The sequence below is a fragment of the Benincasa hispida genome, unplaced genomic scaffold, assembly GCF_027475165.1.
Source record: "Benincasa hispida cultivar pf3 unplaced genomic scaffold, pf3_genome.v1.1 HicScf181, whole genome shotgun sequence".
Classification (NCBI taxonomy): Eukaryota; Viridiplantae; Streptophyta; class Magnoliopsida; order Cucurbitales; family Cucurbitaceae; genus Benincasa; species Benincasa hispida.
Window position 1 is genome coordinate 15496 of NW_028326198.1, and position 20239 is coordinate 35734.

At 35.2% G+C, this 20239-nt stretch overlaps 2 protein-coding genes across 12 annotated transcripts; both read left to right on the forward strand.

The window, feature by feature from the left end:
* Window positions 1-3197: 3197 nt before the first annotated feature.
* On the forward strand, window positions 3198-3509 carry LOC150030599 (uncharacterized). The gene has a single exon (XM_090309491.1). The coding sequence runs from the start codon at window positions 3198-3200 to the stop codon at window positions 3507-3509; it is 312 nt and encodes a 103-aa protein (XP_090165617.1).
* Window positions 3510-6438: 2929 nt separating this feature from the next.
* LOC150030600 (uncharacterized) lies at window positions 6439-16224 on the forward strand. Of its 11 annotated transcripts, none has more exons than XM_090309496.1 (14): window positions 6439-6595; window positions 6963-7065; window positions 7191-7316; window positions 7732-7829; window positions 10003-10086; window positions 10212-10339; window positions 11056-11128; window positions 11222-11267; window positions 11411-11520; window positions 11596-11703; window positions 11838-11897; window positions 13732-13793; window positions 14326-14638; window positions 15415-16224. In XM_090309496.1, the coding sequence occupies exons 1-14, from the start codon at window positions 6515-6517 to the stop codon at window positions 15640-15642; spliced, it is 1620 nt and encodes a 539-aa protein (XP_090165622.1). In that variant the 5' UTR covers window positions 6439-6514; the 3' UTR covers window positions 15643-16224. The 11 variants fall into 11 exon arrangements, with proteins under 11 accessions (XP_090165622.1, XP_090165626.1, XP_090165623.1 ...); XM_090309500.1 differs by having other exon boundaries at window positions 11411-11427; XM_090309497.1 differs by having other exon boundaries at window positions 7194-7316.
* The last annotated feature ends 4015 nt before the right edge of the window (window positions 16225-20239 follow it).

Below are 20239 nucleotides of genomic sequence, written 5' to 3' on the forward strand. Positions count from 1 at the left end.
ACTCTATTGACTCGAACAAATTTACAGACTTTTAATCACACATTAAGGCCCATAAACAAGGAGTCAATTACAACATAATTGAAGAGAAATCTAATGCCAAAACTATAATATATCCATATCGACACCCATTTTATACAACTTATGAAAAAACACCCACCAAGCTAAAATTAACTTAAATTGAGTGCTTAAAACATGTTCTGATACTAATTGTTAGAGTTGACATTCAATATATGGAAGCAATTTAGATCCTAAGCACTCTAACTACATCAATTTTAGTGAATTAGCATGAAATATCAGTTTTCCAGAAATTAAGGTTAGTATATACAACCTTTGAAGAATTCTCTTAATTACTTCAATCCACTGCGAATTTCTTAAACCTTGGCATAGACAACCATAAGAGCTTCTCTACTATTTTCTTGGCCTTAGATTGGGTGGTGGGACCCAAATTGAGAGAAAATTTGATGGATTTTTGTGATGGAGAGGGAGTGCAGAAAAACATATATTTTTTTCAATTTTTTTCCGGATTTTTCAAAATTAGCGTGAAGTGATAATTTCAATCAACACTTCTCTTTTATATGAATGTATCATGCAAAAATGAATCACAAAAATTTGACACTTAATTGTCCATTGATTAAAAATAATTAGGTGTGGAGAAAATGGAAAATGTGGGATAATCCCACTTTCCATTTTCTTGATTTATTTATTTTATTTTAAATTAATTTAATTAAATAAAAATCAAATTAATTCAAAATAATCTTATATGTTATATTTTTAATTTCATAAATTCAGTTTCGCATAAAATTAATAATAAATAAATATTTAATTAAACAAATTATTAACTATCGGGACATTCCACTAAAGCTCAACAATTACACTCTCCTCATTGTAGATAATTTCCATCCACTTGATTTAACCATAATTAGTAAGTCGATCCTTCCTAGGTTGTTCGTATTTACAGTCGGATCAAAATTAGTGTTTTACCCTTGTAATACATCTTGCTCTTAAGTCTCCACTGATCCACTACTGAACAATTGATTTGTGGACACAGAAATATATTTGTAGTGAGAAAAGTGCAACTATGGGTCTATAGTGGAGTGTACCCACAATTAACGAATATTGATTAACTTGATTAATGAGTTTAGCCAACTAATCTTATATCGTTGTCTGACACAAGCGTGACACAGAATATCCTGACATCAGGCCTAGTTTAGCGGTCTGGTCGGTTCATCAACAGTCTCATTCAGTGTCTGGCGTGCGGTTAGTTGATTGATCCAGCGGTTCGTAGATTGGTTTGACTTGTTCGTTGACTGGGCCAACGATTTTTTTACCAATTCAAGCGATTTTTTTACCGATTTGAGTGTTTTTTGGTCGGTTCGAGTGATTTTCGTCTAGTTCGGGTAGTATTGGCCCAGTTCGAGTGGTTTTTGGCTAGTTCAAGTAGTTTTGATTCGGTTCTAGAGTAGCTGAAGACTTTTTAGGATAAAATTTATAAATTTAATATAATTTTATTCTTTAATTTTATCCTAGGGGCCAATTAACCTGTTCATATACTTTTTTAAATGATTTTTGGATGTCATTTAGATATAATCTCACCTTAGGTTAAGCATGCTTATGCATTTTTATATATTATAATAGTTATAATGTATGGGATAATGTATGATTATTTAATCTCATAATTTATTTAATACAGTGGTTATGTTAATTTGATGAAATTAATAAAGCATGGAGTACATAATTACATAGGTTAAATATAAACAGTTATATTTAATGCAATGTGTAGAGCATGCTTGTCTGATTTTCATGTTTAGCTTAATATAAGGAGTTATGTTAATTAAATATGAAAATCAAGATGCACTGAGTATGACACATCCGTAATAATAATATAATTGTTATATTATATCCATGCAATGCATTTTTTATGGTTTAATTATTATGATTGTTAATTAAATTAAACCATAGAGAGCAAGATTATAGGGTAATCATTAAAATTTGTTGTTTTTAAAAAAATTATGATTAGGAACCGACAATTTATAATCAAGAATTGCTTACAAACATAGGATCATAGGATAAATTAATTAATTTTATATTGTTTAAAATTAATTAGACCTAAGATCATTTTAATTTTAATAGGATTGAAATTATTTCTTACTTAGTTTTAAAATAGTTTTAATTAACTAAGTAGGAAAAATATTACTATGATTACAACGGAACCCTACCGGTTAGGTTATGTCTAGGCTAGAGGTATTTAAGTTATGGAACATCTCTTACCTGGAACTTAAGTTGAATTAATCATAGTTTAATGTTGTATACAATCACTAGGTTTTTAATTACCCTAGAAAATAGTGTAAAGACCTTTTTATAAGAGTTATAATAAGCATAAACTTAGATAGATTGACTTAGCCAGATTTATCTAAGTTATACCCTAAAATACGGTAGGACTTACCCTAAAATATGGTAGGACACTTTAGTGGAAGGAAAAGTACAAAATAAGATATTCATATCAAGTTTTGCTCTTATGTCTTTGTATGTTCATAACATGAGATCCATGCTCAGCTTCATGTCGCCTTGAGCGCGACTTTCCTTCAGAAAGTGTTTGTAGGGTCAATAACAAGGTGAATGGGGAAAGTGTCTATAGTAAGTGGGAGTGGGACATGTGTCAACGTATCCTTCGGTCTCCACCCCTAGATCACACCATGAGATTCTTATGATCCGCATGTGTTTTGTCCTTGAGCAATCGTCCCTTCGAAGGGTCGGATCATAGGATTCATGACACAGTGAACTCTTGAAAAAGATAGGGTCACTTAGATTAATTACCAATAGTTGTCTTTCCTAACGGTAGTCTGTTGGTGCATACCTCTGGGATCTGAAAATGGGAGAGTTACATTTACGGGGATGATTAAGAGTTATTGAATCCTTAATCGAACAATGGTGGCTAATATCTACAGGAATACGAGTTATTCTGATATTAGAATTAGCTGAGAGCTGTCTCATTTCAAAAGAGGAGTGGCTGATCACCCTTCAATGGTTGTTGCTTTAAACCCCTAAAGCATCATTGCAAAAACTAAATCAATAGTTTATTAGGGTTCTATGATTGCTTGTTTTTGCTAAATTGATTGGATAGTTTGCAATTGTTTGCTTGTGTGATGGATTAAGGCAAAGATAACTAATACGATCAATGTTTTTTTTTATTTTCAGCAATGTCTTCCTCAATAATTGCATTGCTTAAAAATGAAAAACTTATCGATGATAATTACTCTACATGGAAGTCCAACTTGAATATGATTCTTGTTGTTGACGATCTACGATTTTTCTTATCGAAGGATTGCCCTTTGTCCCTTGCTCGTGATGCATCTCAGGCTAGGAAGGATGCTTATGACCGGTGGATAAAGGCCAACGAAAAGGCCCACATCTACATTTTGGCAAGCTTATCTAAAGTCTTGTCCAAGAACCATAAGGTCATGGAAACTGCATGGGAGATTATGGAATCTCTCCAGGAGATGTTTGGATAACCGTCCTATCAGCTCCACCATGATGCCCTCATTTACAACTGTCGTATGAAAAAGGGCACGTCTGTTTCGGAACATGTCCTCGATATGATGGTCCAATTTAACATGGAAAAAGGAAATGGAGTGGTCATAAATGAGGTGCAGTTAGGTTGTGTTCATCATGGAATCTCGTCCAAAGAGTTTCCTACAATTTCACAACAATATGATGATGAAAAAAAACCAATATAACTTGATCAATCTCCTTAACGAGCTACAGACTTATCGGTCTCTTATGAAAAATAAGGGACCAATTGAAAGAGAAGCAAACGTTACACATTCCAAAAGGAAGTTCCAGAAGGTTTTATCCTCTAGAACTAAGTTTGTTCTTCAATATTTTGCTTCAAAGAAGATTTAGAAGAAGAAGGGAGATAAGGGAAAGGCTTTTGCCGATGCTGTAAAAAGTAAGGGAAAGGTCAAGTTGGCCAACAAGGGCAAGTTTTTTCACTGCAACGTGGATGGACACTAGAAGAGGAACTGGCCTAAGTGCTGTGAAAAAAAAAAGGGAAAAGATGGTAAATACGATTTACTTGTTTTAGAAACATGTCTTGTACAACATGATAAGTTTGCTTGGATACTTGATTCGAGAGCAACTAATCATGTTTGTTCTTCTTTACAGGAAAATAATTCTTTTCAGCAACTAGAAGAAGGTGAAATGATGCTCAAGGTCGGAACAGGAAATGTCGTTTCAGGCAGTGCAATGGGAGCTGCAAAGTTATTTTTTAAAGATAAATTTGTTTTTCTCAAGGATTTATACATTGTACAAAGAATTAAGAGAAATATAATTTCCATCTCTTGTCTACTTGAACAATCTTACACTGTAAATTTTGAAAGTAATGAAGCATTCATTTTCAAGAATGATGTCCTTATATGTTCAACTAGATTAAAAGATAATTTATATGTATTAAGACCAATTGAAGTAAAAGCAATCTTAAATCATGAGATGTTTGAAACTGCTGAAACTCAAAGTAAAAGGCAACACATCTCTCCTAAACGTAGCAACACCTATCTTTGGCACTTAAGACTACGTCACATAAACTTCGATAGGATCAGGCATTTGGTAAATAATGGACTTCTAAATGAGTTAGAAGATGATTCATTACCACCATGTAAATCGTGTCTTGAGGAAAAAATGACCAAAAGATCTTTTAGTGGAAAAGGTTATAGGGCCGAAGAACCCTTAGAATTAATATATTTGGATCTTTGTGGTCCAATGAATGTAAAAGCTCGAGGAGGATACGAATATTTCATCTCTTTAATAGATATTATTCAAGGTATGGTTACTTATACCTAATAGGGCATAAGTCTAAAGCTATTGAAAAATTCATGAAATTTAAAGCTGGGGTTGAAAACCTATTAGGTAAAACTATTAAAACACTTCAATCTGATCGAGATGGAGAGTATATGGATAAAAAAATTCCAAGATTATATGACAGAACATGGAATCTAGTCTCAACTCTCAACTCTGGTACACCTCAATAAAACGATGTATCAGAAAGAAGAAATAGAACCTTGTTAGACATGGTTCCTTCGATGATGAGCTATGCTCAGTTGCCTAGCTATTTTTTGGGATATGCAGTAGAGACTACAACTTACATCCTGAACAATGTTCCCTCGAAGAGTGTTTTTGAAACACCTTTTGAGTTATGAAAAGGGCGTAAACCTAGTTTGCGCTATTTTAGGATTTGGGGTTGTCCAACACATGTGCTTATGAAAAATTCTAAGAAACTGGAACCTCATTCAAGGTTGTGCCAATTTTTTGGTTACCCAAAAGAAACGAGAGGTGGTCTTTTCTATGATCCTCGAGAAAATAAGGTGTTTGTATTGACAAATGCTACTTACTTAGAGGAAGACCCCATGAGGGATCACAAACCACATAGTAAGTTAGTATTAGGAGAAGCTAATGAAAAGTCAATAAGAGTTGTTGATGAAGTTGGCCCTTCAACAAGAGTTGATGAAGAAACTAGTTTTTCAAGTTCGTCTTGTCCTTCTCAATCGTTGAGGATGCCTCGATGCAGTGAGAGGATTGTATCATGACCTGACCGCTACTTGGATTTAGCAGGAAGACCTTTGAAGACACAAATACTTTTCCAAGACTTCTACTCCAAGCTTCCAAGACTTCTACTTCAAGAACGTTCGGTGCTTTCCTTCTCTAAGTCAACCATATTCACCCAACTGAGAGAGAATCAGAAGATCAAATATTAGAGATCGAACCACACACATCAAATCAACTCCAACATCAACACCAACTCAAGTTTAACTCCACGAAATACGTTTATCCGGAAACCTCGTGTGAACAATATCCAAACCAAAAAATACCTGAGATGGAAGATGAAACTTGGAAGTTGGAGAAAATGAAAATGGAACTTGGCGGTTGATGTGGAAGGATGTGATGGACGGTTGAGTGAAGTTGTGGAGGTAAATGAAGAGATGTGATGGCATGACCGGTTGATGACTGAAAAACGACTGTGGCGACCAGCATGGGAAGGAGAGCGAACTGCGACTGGTGGCAACGGTGTGGAGAGGATAAGTGAAGAAGAAAGAAGAAGAGTGGTTGAGTAGGAATGGTGGTTGTGGGTGTGGCTGACAACTTGGACCTAGGGTTTTTTTTTTAAAAAAAAATTGGGCATCCCATGGAGAATAATAAAGATCGAGATGAGCTGATAAAAATAAGATTGGATATAACTATTAGACCGCTGGATTGAGATAAATAATACTATGAATATATATTTATTCATATAAAAAATAATATATCTATTAATATAATGGGATCGGTTTGGTTTGGTTTTTCAAATCGAACCCCTCGATTCCATTCTACAGTGAACCGGTGATTCTATTTGCTTTAAAAAATGGTTCGGTCCGATTTGGTCTGGTTAGTCGGTTTTTTTGGGTTTCTGCACGCTTCTACCTAAAACTTACTCCCCCACTCAACGTTCTTCCTTACCTTAATCTAAGGCTTTGCTTGGTCATCCATGGCTATGGCATTTTCAGCTCCAGGGCTTGCTCGGAGGATTCCTTACACTCGCTCTCCGCTGCTCTTTTGTATTCGCAAGGTCTCTTGGCGCTTTCCCTCCTTTCTACGAATGATTATCCGCTTCTATGTTAGCTATGGTTGTTACTGTCATATCATGTGAATGTGTAATTAATTGTTGTGTGCGTGAGGAGAGGTCACTCATGGAGATTGAAATGAGGGTTTTCTTCTGCGTATTGGCTACTACTGCTGTAGGCGAATTTGAACGTCTTTCTCTGCCCATTCCCATGGAAGTAGAACTCCTTAGTAGATTCACTAACCTGTGTGCTCACTTCTCTATTCTTTTCCTTTTCTTGATTTTTATTGCTGTTGCTGTGTTGTTCTTGTGTCTTTCTTGGGTATCTTAAATCAGGAAAATTTCAGTAAACTACTAACTCTTTACTCTGTAGGCGCGACTTCAAAGCTCCGTAGCCATTAGGTTTGCTGCTGAATCGGGAATCCTCTGCAAGGAGGAAGATAAAGATTGTATTTCGTTTGCTTTGCGTAGAAAAGGTAAATGAAATTGTTCCATCTCTTCTGTATGTGTCTTTTTTGAATTTCCAATAATTGAAGACATCAGCTGGGAGCCTTGAAGCTCTAAAATTATACTAACCCGACATATTTGATTCTGAATGGAGAAGAAATAGAGCGGACTGATAGCTCAATACCTCAATGGAAGACATTGAGTTCTGAGGATGTTGGGATTGATACATCAATGATTTCAAAGCCTACGCGACTGGTTTTAAATGGACTGAGGAAACAAGGTATTCTTTGTCTTTCTGAAACGATGGTTTGGTGTTGGTGATGCATTAATTTGGTGGCTAATGTTTGAACACTAGAATAATCTAGAGTGCTGCCTCCATCATTCTGATTCAATCTCCTTATTCCAATATCTGATTTTACTATTGTCCAACCTTTCGTGAAACTTGTTCTTCCCTGTTTAAAAATCAATATTTTCACATGCCAGGTTAATAGAAGTATAACCTTGAGAATTTTATTTCGGAATTTTGAAACTTGATCAAAAGATGTAGTTGTAGGAAGAAGACTTTTGAGCTTGATCTTCATCATTGAATACACCTGAATGCTCTTGGTGTTCACTGTTCAGCTAGTGACTGCTGTAAACACATTTAAATGATTTTCTAACTTTTTTGGTTTATTTTTGATACTTCTAACGTGTAGGGTATGAAGTTTATCTTGTTGGTGGGTGTGTTCGGGATCTTGTCCTAAGGAGAATTCCTAAAGACTTTGATATCATCACTTCAGCTCAGCTCAAAGAGGTTCTATCTATATGTTTATGATTGTTTTTACTTGGAATTTTGTTATACTTGGCATGATGATATAGCTATTTTTGCATTCGGACAGATTCTTGCAAAACTTAGTTTCCTTTGAAAAAGTACTTCTCGTAATTGACAGAAAGAAGATTTTGGCCTTATAACCTTCTAATATTCTTCTATTTAAATTATATAATGAATGAAACTTGGCTGGTAGCAAAGCCTGTAACTTTATGAGATGAGAACTGGGGAAAAGAAAGATTGAATTATATAAGATCTGCCCCCATGTGGCCAAATTTAATGGGCAAGAGTTCTGTCAATAGCAAGCAACTTGGGATTCTCATAAAGATGCACTTAAGGTGGCGTTTGGCGCGCAGAGTTGAGTGGGTAATTATTATAGGAGGAGAGTAATTGGGAGAGTTGATGGCAATAACGAGGTGAGACATGTGAGTTAACATGAATAACGAGGTAATAGACCTCTTTAATAATTGGTAACCCAAACGGTGGGTGGGTTTTTTTTACCCACCCAACCCAACTCAACTTGGGGGCCAAACACCCCCTAAAAGTTATCTTCTTATTCCATAAAAAAAAAAAAAAAAAAAAAAAGGAGAGAGAAAAGAAAAGAAAAGAAAAGAAAAGAACTATACTTTTACCACCATGGATTGGTTTACTAGTACTTTGGGCTTGTAAAAAGTTAAAAGAACTTGGAGGAAATGAGTTCAAATGGTGATGGCTAACTACTTTGGATTAAAATGTTATGAGTTCCTCTAAAAACCAAATTTGGTAAGAACTAGCTTGGATGCTGAAAAATGTGAAGAGTGTATATATGAATGGAATTCATGGTTTGCAGAATGATTTCTGATAATCATTTTATAGGGTAAAGCAAAGTTTGAAATAGAAGCAATATGTAGCTCTTTCTATGTTTCTTTCTTGACTCTGTGCTGTGACTTTCCAATACAATCGTTAACTAGTATTTAAGCACAACCTAATATTTAGTTTTGAAAAGTAATCTGAAAATTGTAAATGAGTTTGAAACAATACACCTAAAATATTGCCTAGGCCTTTAAAGTTTTGATTATCGTTTTGATTTATTTTGATAATTATACAATATAGATGGTAATTGTTTTGGAAGTGTGTAGTGGACACTGATTTTTTTTAATGGAAAAAAACGACGTTCATTGAGGAAAAATGGGAGAATACACGGGCATACAAAAAAACTAAGCCCACTAAAAAAGGGGAGACTCCCATTAGAAGAAGGGACTCCAATTTTGTAAAGTCTCACACTAAGAGAATAGTTACAAAAGATCTTCAAAATCAAAGTCCAAAGGGAAATATGAAAACAAACAAGGAACCAAAGCTCCCTATGATCCTTCTTAACTCTGCTAAATACCCTACTGTTCCGCTCGCCCTACAAGATCCATAAGACTGCACACACCCCAACAAGTCAAAGAAAATGGCATTTTATCAAAATGCATTGTAAAATCACAATGTATCAGTGTCCACCACAATGATGAAGGACTTGCTACATAAAGGACACTCGCAATGCATTTGAACACTTATCAAAAGCCAACTATGAACTGTTTAAAGAACTTCATAAGAAAATTCGAGATGCTATAAGTACACTAATATTTAAGATCTCACAGGCATGCATTAGCATTGTAGGCACATGAAAACTCTAAATGCATGAACACGTACTTAAACTAAATTTATGCATACTTCATCTAGTTAAAAACAAAAAAAGCTTAATTGTGAACATCCCCGTAAACCATTTCTTTTTTCCAAGTCTCTAAGTTATTCATTCAAAATATGAATTTGTGAGTCTTCGTGAAGATATCCATAAATTGATCTCTTGGAAGTTGTTTTTAAAAACTATTTCCTAAATTTTAGAACAAAAGATCAGTAGGGGAAAAAAAAAAAAGAAAAAAAAAATACTGGTTTTCAACAATTATTTTAACCATATTTTCTCTTAGTTTGTTCTCGTGGGTAAACTAACTATTGTTTCCTTTGTGAATTAGGGGTGTGTAAGCAGTTGCTCTAGAATAAAATAACCTTCATATTGCAAGTCACCTATACATAGTTCCCTCAATAGTTTTTAAAAATATTCTACTTTCTTTCTGGTTATCTTTTACATCATTTTTCCACAAACTGTTATTCGGCTGAAGTTCATTAACATATGTAGGTACGGAAAATTTTTACCCGATCTCTAATCGTTGGAAAGCGGTTTCCAATTTGTCATGTATATGTGCTTAACACTATTATAGAGGTTAGTTGATTAATTAGTGCTATCTGTTGCTCTAAAAAGGCTCCATTATGTAGTTCTTGTTAATGGTTATCTTCAAGACAAATAATGCCTACACTCGTTTTTCATTTTTGGTGCATGATGGAAAGGTTTCGAGCTTTAGCACCTCTGGAAGTAGGAATGGTTTTAATAATTACATTACCAAACCTTCCAACTTAAATGAGCCTGATTATATTCGCTGGAAGAATTGCTCTCAGCGGGACTTTACAATTAACAGGTTACGCAGCCAGATTCCTTAATCTATTTCTGTTGTCTTCATTTTCTTTTATAGATGAAAAAAAATAGATCTATGATACTGATATAATACTTTTAACTATTTAAATTTGGAAAATATTAATTTATATGGTTGTCTCAATTAAAGCCTTGAACTAATAATTGTATCATTTTAAGCTTCAAACTTTTGTAAGTGTATCAATTTATACCCTCCATTATGTTCCATTCGAACAAACATCTTGTGAGATTCATAATTTTATCTATTAAACCCTTAAACTTTCATAAGCACATCAGTTTGACTCTTAGTTAGGATTTCCTTTGAGAATTGTTCATACATCAATTCTAATGTCTATTTTGTTAATCCAACAATTGAAGTAGTCTACACACGTGTAAGAATTGAAGCATTGACAATTTTCAAAGGTAACTTTAATAAATGGTCTAAATTGATTCACTTACGACAATTTTGGAGTTTAACTGAAATAATTTTATGCCTCACATGATATTTTTTGAACGAAATCTGAAGGAGGGCTTAAATTGATACACTTATGAAAGTTTAGGGTTTAAATCAATACAATAGTTCATGGTTTTAATTGATACAATCCCCAAAATTTATGGGTATAAATTGATGTTTTCCCTTTTCTTGACTTTGTTGTAACGTTGCCTCTCAGGTGTAAATGTTGGTTGTAACCCTTTACTTCATTTTTCTTCTAATCCTTGCAGTTTGATGTATGATCCTTACAAAAAGATTGTATATGACTATTTGGGGGCAATGGAGGACATAAGAAAATCCAAGGTGTGCCTTTATTGGACCAGGTTCATTTCTAGAGTTTTTCCAATGAGTTGTTGAGGAGGTGTAATTTTTGTTTCCTCTTGTTTCTGGATGAAGGTGCGAACTATAAAACCTGCAAATCTTTCCTTTACTGAGGACTGTGGTGAGCAAATGTTTTATACACAAGTGTTTAAATTTTGGTGTTTCTAAGCATCAGGAAATAGTAACATGAGAATCATTTTTTTTTCCTTCTTATTTACCCATAGGTTGCATGCAAACTTAATGTATTGTAATCTAATGCCTCAGCTCGAATTTTACGTGCGGTAAGAATCGCAGCTCGATTAGGATTTTGTTTTACCAGAGACATAGCACTTTCCATAAAAGAGTTATCTTGCTCTGTGTTAAAACTTGACAAGGTATCTGCCATTCCGGCTAATTATGGTTTTGATATCTCCTTAGGCCAATTTTCAATTTATCTTTTAATATTACAGGGGCGAATACTTATGGAAATGAATTATATGTTAGCATTTGGATCTGCAGAGGCTTCTTTGAGATTATTGTGGAGATTCGGACTTCTCGAGATACTTCTTCCAATCCAAGTATAGTTCTTGTTCTACGATTTCTTTATTTATGTTAAACAAAAGCTTAGTGCTGCAATTTTCTGTGTCTCTCTCTCTCTCTCTCTCTCTCTCTTCCTTCCTTGTCCTAATTAGTTATTTATTGTATCTTCTAGGCATCATATTTTGTTTCCCAAGGATTCAGGAGGCGTGATGCAAGTTCAAATATGCTGCTGGTTAGGGCTGCTTATTGTTCACTATTACAAGTTATAATGCCATGTTCTATCTATGAGAATGACCCGATCTTTTCCTACTTTTAGAAAAATTTCCCTTTTCTTGCTCGTTTTTTCCTACTACCTTTAATCATGGTAGCTATTGAGGTGGACTTCCGACTTCCCATGTGGATTGTGATGAGGCGTTCTTCCTTCATCATATTTGGGGCTTCTCTTAGATATAACCCTAGGAGTGGAGTTTTGGAACCCTATCTTCAAAATAGTTCTCTAAAAAACAATCCTTTTGTCTAAAGGAGGAAAATTGACCTTTATCCAGTCAGTCTTGAGCGGGATTCTGATCTATTTCCCGTGTTTACCTTGGTCTTAATCAATAAGAAGTTGGAGAGGTTTATGAGAGACTTCCTTTTGTGAAGGAGTTGATGAGGGGAGGAGAGGTTTATGAGAGACTTCCTTTGTGAGGAGTTGATGAGGGGAAAAGGTCTCACCTGGTGATTTAGGACATGGTTTCTAGACCATTGAATCTCAAGGGTCCAAGATTGGGTAACTTGAGGCATTGGAAGAAGCCTTTTTGACTTAGTTGTTGTGGCGCTTCTTCTTGGAGCCCAACTTCTTTTTCTAAAAGTTTGAATCCTATTGTGTGCATTATTCCTCTCTTGCGTTCTTCCTACCCTTCTTTGGAATTCAACCAATATTTGTCTAACAGGAAAACTACGGATGTTGTGAAACTTCTTTCTTTATTTGAGGGGTTTGTGTTTGCCCTTGGATGGGAAGGGATTGTCAATTTTGGACTCTTGATTCTTCTAGGAAGTTCTCCTTAAATTCTTCTCCTAGTTGAGGAACTCTTTTACCTCAGTGAGGCCCACTTTTTCCTCGTCTTGGAAAGTTAAAATTTCCTAGAAGGTGAAATTCTTTAGTTCGCTGGTGCTGCTCTTGCTTGGCTTGAGGCATTGGTTCATTCCTTGCAAGTGTGTGTCTAAAGACATGGATTATTTTCTTTGATATTATTGGTTCGTTCACTCTGTCTAGGATATCTATTTTCAACTGTTGGCCTTGTGAGGAGCAGGGAGTGTAGATCTATGATGGAGGAAACCCTCTTGCATTCACCCTTTTGTGACAAGGGTTGAGTTTTGTAGCAGGCTGGCTTCTTTGCTATCCTATCGGGTCTTTGGCTTGAAAGGAATAGTGGAGTGTTTAGGGAGTGGAGAGCCCTTGGGAAAAAGTTTGGTCTCTTGCGATGTGAGGTTTAATGCCTCTGTTTGGGCATCTGTTTTCAAGGATTTTTGTAATCATCTGTTAGGTTTTATTACGATGGATTGGAGCCCCTTTTTGTGTAGTTAGTTGCTACCCTCATCTGCGTGGGTTGCTTTCTTGTATGCTTGTGGTGCTTTTGTTTTGTATTATTTCATTAATCCTCAATGAATGCTTGGTTTCTCAGAAGAAAAGAAAAAGCAATAGATCACACATCAAAAGATATCTACTTGATGCCCACATCTCTCTCCCATAAACTATCCTCTCCCCATACCATGTTTCTCACTTGCGACTTACCTTCTTATATTTCCATCCTTCTCCTTCTAGAACATGTAAAGTGCATAGTTTGTTTTTCTTGGTTTCTCCTTCCTATCAGAATCCTTAAATTTAAATACATTTTTCTTGCTCTTGTTTCCCTACTACCCAAGATTGTTAACATGGTGGCACAATGTGCTTAGCTTAGTGACTGACCTGGTTATGAAAGATACTGCTGTATCGGCCATGAGTATAAACACAGGGATTTTTATTTTCTGGCAAAACAATTTACATATATACATGAGACCAATTCCCTTTATTTGCAATCATGCAGATTTTGCTTTCCAACCTTGATAAATTTGTGGCACCCAATCGACCATGCCATAGCAGCTTATGGTACAATAAATCTTTTGAATACTATCATTACTTTTCGATTATTGGAAATTTATTTAATTTGCATGTCATCGAAGCAATGTTGTTGAAATGTACAGTTATTTTCATTATTCTATAAATCTAGTTAACAAGTTAATTTGGCATTTTAAAATTTTGTGGAAGCTGTAGTTGCAACATGCAATAAATGGTTTTGAGGATGGGTTTTCTGGAGAAACCAAAATAGCAAGCTAATGCTTCAAATTTTGGCTAATACGGCTCCTCTTGGAACCCAATAACATTGTCTAAAGAGTGGATCTCGAGTTCTAAATCACTGTTTAACGGAAATGAATTTCGCATTTGTTAAATTTTTCATAGTTCACATAAGCTAGATCTGATTCGATGCATAAAAGATCCCTTAAAATCTATTGCATGATGAGCCAAGATTAGTTAAATCAACAATACAAAATTTTGAAGGTCTTATGTTAGATTGTTATTTGTCTGTACTTGTTAGATGAGATTTTCTAGATCATCTCCAAGATTTTGTGCTTTATTTCAGGATTGCTCTCTTAGCATTTCATAAAGCTTTGGTTGACCAGCCTCAAGATCCAGTGGTTGTTGCAGCATTTAGCCTTGCTGTCCATAGTGGTGGATCCTTGTATGAAGCAATTGAAATAGCCCAAAATATATCGCAGCCACATGCATCATTTCATGAAATAGTAGAAAGTAACCACAAAGAATCAGATTATTCACTGCTGGAGCAGGTCGTTGATCTTGCAGTTTCAGTGGATGCCGTGATATGCAAGATGACCAATAAGCAATATGTTTCACAAGCTATGATCAAATATCCTCAAGCACCTTGGTCAGATCTGGTGAGGGTCAGAATTTTTTATTAATATTTTGATTTTGGTTTCTGGTGATCTCAAGTAATTAAGATATGTTAAATTTTTAGGGCTATGGTTGGAGTGCTTTTACGTTCAGGAGGAACATGGAAAGCACTTTTAAGAGTCTAAAACCAAACACCAAAGTAATCTAGTGTTAGGCGCGTTTAAGGTGCCCATAATTGAATTACTTTGGCTAAACGCGTTTAAGGTGCCCATAATTGAATTACTTTGGCTAAACGCAATTATTTTTGCCACAGGAGCATTCTCAAACCTTAATTGAAGTTTCTGCTTGTGTTAATGCATGAGTGAAACTCCATAGTCCATACTTCTGGGTAGTGATTAGATGATATGGAATATTGTGGGTGCTTGGATATTGAGCTAGAAATGCGGATGTTGGGGGGGGGGGGGGGGGGGGGGGGGGGGGGGGGGGGGGGGGGGGGGGGCTGGGTGCTTGGATATTGAGCTAGAAATGCGGATGTTGCGATTTCTTTTACCTATTGACCGATATCAGTTCTGTCGTAAGCTTTTGTGTTTGTTCTCCTTAAAGATATTTATCTTTAGCTGCTATATGCAGATCCCTTTTATTTGATTGGCACAGAATTTATGAAGCCATTTCTATTTATATTAATGTTTTTGTTAAATATGGTCAAGGAAGTAGGATAGAAGCTCTTTCTAAATGCCGTGCCTTCCATTATTGCTAAACTTCCCATGCTAGCATATAACATCTTTAGTCTTCTAATGCTCTTTGTTACTTCCATCTGCAGGTTTTCATCCCACAGGCTTTGTCAATGAGGGTACGTGCAATTTTTGGATGTGTTAGGAGCAATGAAAGGGGACCGATTCCGAAAAGAAGTAGAACAATCAACCATGATTCCTTGGCTATGGGGATCTTACCGGAGGTTCGACATGTTTTTGCTAGGATTGTTTTCGACACAGTTTTCCCTCGAAAGCAAAATGGACAGTTCAATAATGTCGAACCAACCAAGAGATGAACAGATTAAATGTATTTCTTTTTGCAATATGGCAACAGGACGAGATGACTGATCTTAAGTTGATCGAGAAGCGCTTAGCTTGTCGATATGAAGGGCCAAATGATGTTGCATTTGGATCTTCCATTGGGTGAGTGGTGAAGGCCATATCAGGCTGAAAAATTCAACAGCAGAAGCAAAGGCTTCAGGTTGATATTAATATCTGGTCTCTGAAGAAATACCGTTGAAGTTTGGGAATGTGCACTGGGGGAAAGTGGATTGAATTGGGAGTTCATTTGATCTGAATCATCTTCCAACTTGAGTTTTTGGACATTCATTACAATAATACCAGAGACTTAAGTAATTGAAGCTTTAGTTTCACCTGAGTGTCAAAATTTCAAACCACTTTGTCGAGGCCTACATCCAAGGAGTTTTGAGAGGCTTGTCTTACTATTTTGATCACTAGACTTCGAAATTTAATAGATCTCCCAAAGATGTTTGGAGCACTAATTTGGAATGGGTAGCCCACTCAACATTTGAGGTGTATGTTAAAATAATAGGAAAAGGGCTTCTACATCTTTAGTCTAATTACAAAAATTTCTTAAATTCTCTCTCTCTTTTTAATGAGTAATCTAATGAGATGAAATATTACACAAAAAGTGGCCCACATATCACCCTCTATGAATTTCAATATTTTTGAAAAGAAATAATAATAATAAGATAAAAATACAAAGACGCATATGGAAGATAATATAACATATTCACGCTCCTTAAATAGTTCAGCACAAAAGGAAGTTTTCCCTCATTTGCAAAATCATTCACATTCAAACAAAATCAGCGATTGGTGAGAGTTTTGAAAGCAAAAAATTGTCGAGAAACTAGAACGTTGGCAAGGAGATGCTTCCTTCAATTGGTAAGGTTTCGAACATGTTAGATATATTTGGGAACAAAACTCTTATATCTCATATATTTAGGGTTGGCAAAATTCCCCGTGGAGAATTCCCGGTTTGATCGGGGATGGGGTCAAATCGGGAAATTTTTTCAGGGGTCCGTCTGGGGACGAGTGGGGACGGGGATGGTATCCTCCCCCGACCCTGACCCCGATTTTATTTAGTTATATTTTAAATATTTTATAAATATATATTTATAATATATAAAATAACTTATTTATATGCATGCTTATAATGTATACTATAGATTTATAGTGTTGTAAGCCCAATATTGAATATATAAATTCTAAATTTATGTCCAAAAGACAAATCCAAACTTAAAAAATTAAAAGAAAAAAATGGAAAATTCCCGCAAAGGCATGGGGGGAATTTCCCCCACGGGGCTAGGGACGGGGGACCCTCCCCCGCCCCACCCCGGCCCTGTTGCCAACCCTAAACATATTTAACAATCTTCTCTCTGCTACCCATTGGAGAATATCAATAGAAACACGTTGACATAAAAAATCGTCGTTAGAATTCCCTTAAACTTCTGCAGTATAGATGACATCCAACCCCATTTGTCCACCACATCTTGATTGTCGTTGTTAGGCTCCATTTTCTCCAACAAGCATCTGGCAACGACGTCGTCGTTCTTTATAACTCAAGGATCTTCGAGAAGGTCAGAATCACCTCCTCCGATAAAAAATTACTCACCACCATTGCTGTCAAAATCATCAAAACTACATTCATCTTAGTCACGACATTCCTACTCGACCGAATCAAACATGGCCCATTGATCCTCATTTATATCGTCGACCAAATGGTTTCACTTGCTATCCTAGGGTTCAATCTTACAATCATCAAACTTGCCCATGAAAGTCACGTGGGCTAAGTACATAACATATATGAGGTTTATTTATGCATTTGTTTTCAATTTCAAATATATGTGGGTTTATTTTAAATAATCTGAGGATGTCATCTATTTTACTTTATATACATGTGTATATATGACGAAGTATGTGGAATATATCTCAGTTTCAAATATATACATGCGTATATATGGCAAAGTATGTGTAATATATATCTCGATAGAAAGAGACTAAAACTAAAATATGAACTACATATTATATAACAACTTTAAATTTGTACTTGTTATAAATACTGCTCGTCTTATTTTCTCATCTTCTTTGAGAAGGAAGGGGCTTCTTAAATAAAATAATCCCTCACTACAAATAAGGGAAAATATATAAAAAATAAGCAAAGATAATTAAAATAAATACAAAGATTATATTTAATATAAATGGAAATGATCAACACTCCCCCTCAAGTTGGTGTGAAGATATCATTCATTGCTAACTTGTCAATTAAATTGTTGAATTGCCACTCTAGGAGACCTTTAGTTAACAATCAATAATTCGTTTTGTTGTGGGAAGGTAAGGAATGCAAATTACTCCAGGATCAATCTTCTCTTTTATGAAGTATCAATCAACTTCAATATATTTTATCCTATTATGAAGGACTAGATTGTGGATAATGAAGATTGCTGTCTTATTGTCACAATAAGTACGCATGAGCATTTTCTAAGAGAATTTTAGTTCTTCCAATAATCTTCTTATCCATATACATTCACAAATACTATAGGCTAATTCCCTAATTCTGGTTCTGCATCAACTTCTAGCCACCACACTTTATTTTTTTTCCTTTTTTTTTTTTTTTGCCTTTTCACGTAACTAGATTCTCTCCAATAAAAGAGCAATATCCAGAAGTAGATCTTTTATCAATGGTGTTGCTTGCTCAATCAGCATCAGTGTAAACTTTAACATATAGGTGGCCAGGCTTCTTAAACAATATGCCCTTTCCTGGGGTACCTTTCAAATATATGACGATCCTATAAACTGCTTCAAAGTGAATTGACCTATAAGCATGCATGAATCGACTTACCATACTAACTGCAAAAGTAATATTTGGGTGTGTGTGAGAAAGGTATATAAGTCCCCCTACAAGTCTTTACTATTTTCCTTTGTCTTTTACCTCATTTTCTGTTGCAACTTGCAATTGTAAATTCTGTTCAATGGGGGTTTCTGCTGTCCTATACCTAAGTAATTTTGTCTCTTCAAGTATATCAAGAATATACTTTGTTTGGATGACCGAGATGCAATTTTTGGACCTAGCAAATTTCATTCCTAAGAAATACTTCAAACTTCCTAGGTCCTTAATTTGGAAATCATTAGCTAGGTTATTTTTCACAATAGTCAGTCCTGTTTTTTCATTTCATATAAGAATAATATCATCAACATACACTATGATAACAAGCACCTTGTCATTTCTAATATGTTTATAAAACATAGTATGATCCTTGACTTTGAATGAATCCGTAACTTGTAACTGCTTTTCTAAATCGTTCAAATCAAGCTCTAGGTGACTGTTTAAGGCCATATAACAATTTCTTCAACTTGCAAACTTTATTAATTCTGAGATCTATCTCAAAACTAAGTGGCAAGTTCATAAATACCTCTTTTTCAAGATCTCCATTGAGAAAAAAACATTCTTAACATCGAGTTGATAGAGTGACCAATCAAAATTAACCACAATATATAAGAGGATTCTAATTGAGATAATGTTTACAACAGGGGCAAAAGTTTATTGATAATAAATTCTATAGGTCTGAGTGAACCCCTTAGTAACAAGTATGGCTTTATACTTTTCAATGCTACCATCGTTTTTACACTTTACAGTGAACACTTATTTTCATCCCACTATTTTCTTATCCTTTGGTATGTCAACTATGTCTCATGCACAATTTTGTTTCAGAGCATTAATCTCTTCCATCACTACTAATTTCCAATTCAAATCATTTAGTGCCTCTTGTATTTTTCTTGGAACAAATAGGTTGATTATCTTTGAGGTGAAGACTTTATAGCTATTAGATAACCTACGGTAGGAAAGATAGTTTGTAATAGGATATTTGGTGCACTTACGAGTACCTTTTCTATGGGCGATTGGGATATCAAGATCATTAGCAACAGGTAAATTAAGATTAAGAGATGCAGAAATAGGAGAAACAGGAATAGAGGATATGTTACCTAGATCTTCAGAATAATTCATGGGAATATTCATTGGAGCTGTGATGCGTCAACTGTCTTGTTTAGATTCTTTTGATTTAAGGCCCTTCTAGTTAAGGAACTCGAACTCGTCACTTCAGAACAAATGATGTTAGGAAGAGGAGAAGTGTCCCAAAAATTATCTTCCAAGTTGGATGTCTCCCCCTAAAGAAAATTTTGGTTAAAAAATTGTTGACTTTTTCGAGAAAGACACGTCCATACTTTTCAAATATTTGTTGATCATAGAGTCAAAAAATTTGTAAACCTTTTTATGAAGGATAAAACCAACAAAAATGCATTTAACAGCCCAAAGATCAAGTTTAGATCGACAAAGGTGAGGAGTGTGAACTGTTGGGGTTGATACCCTAAACTCTCGTAGGGTCCTGTAGTTTGTAAATACCTGTATGAACAAACGCTTGTGATGTAAAAATATGAGATATTTTCTTTATTGTTGTCTATGAAATATGAGATATTTTGTTTGCATTTACCACAAACCAATAAACTAAGATTTCTGGTTGTCATTGTAACTTAAGTATGTATGTGGAGACATACAAGTGGATTGTGCCTTAAGTGCTATCCTAAATGGTATGT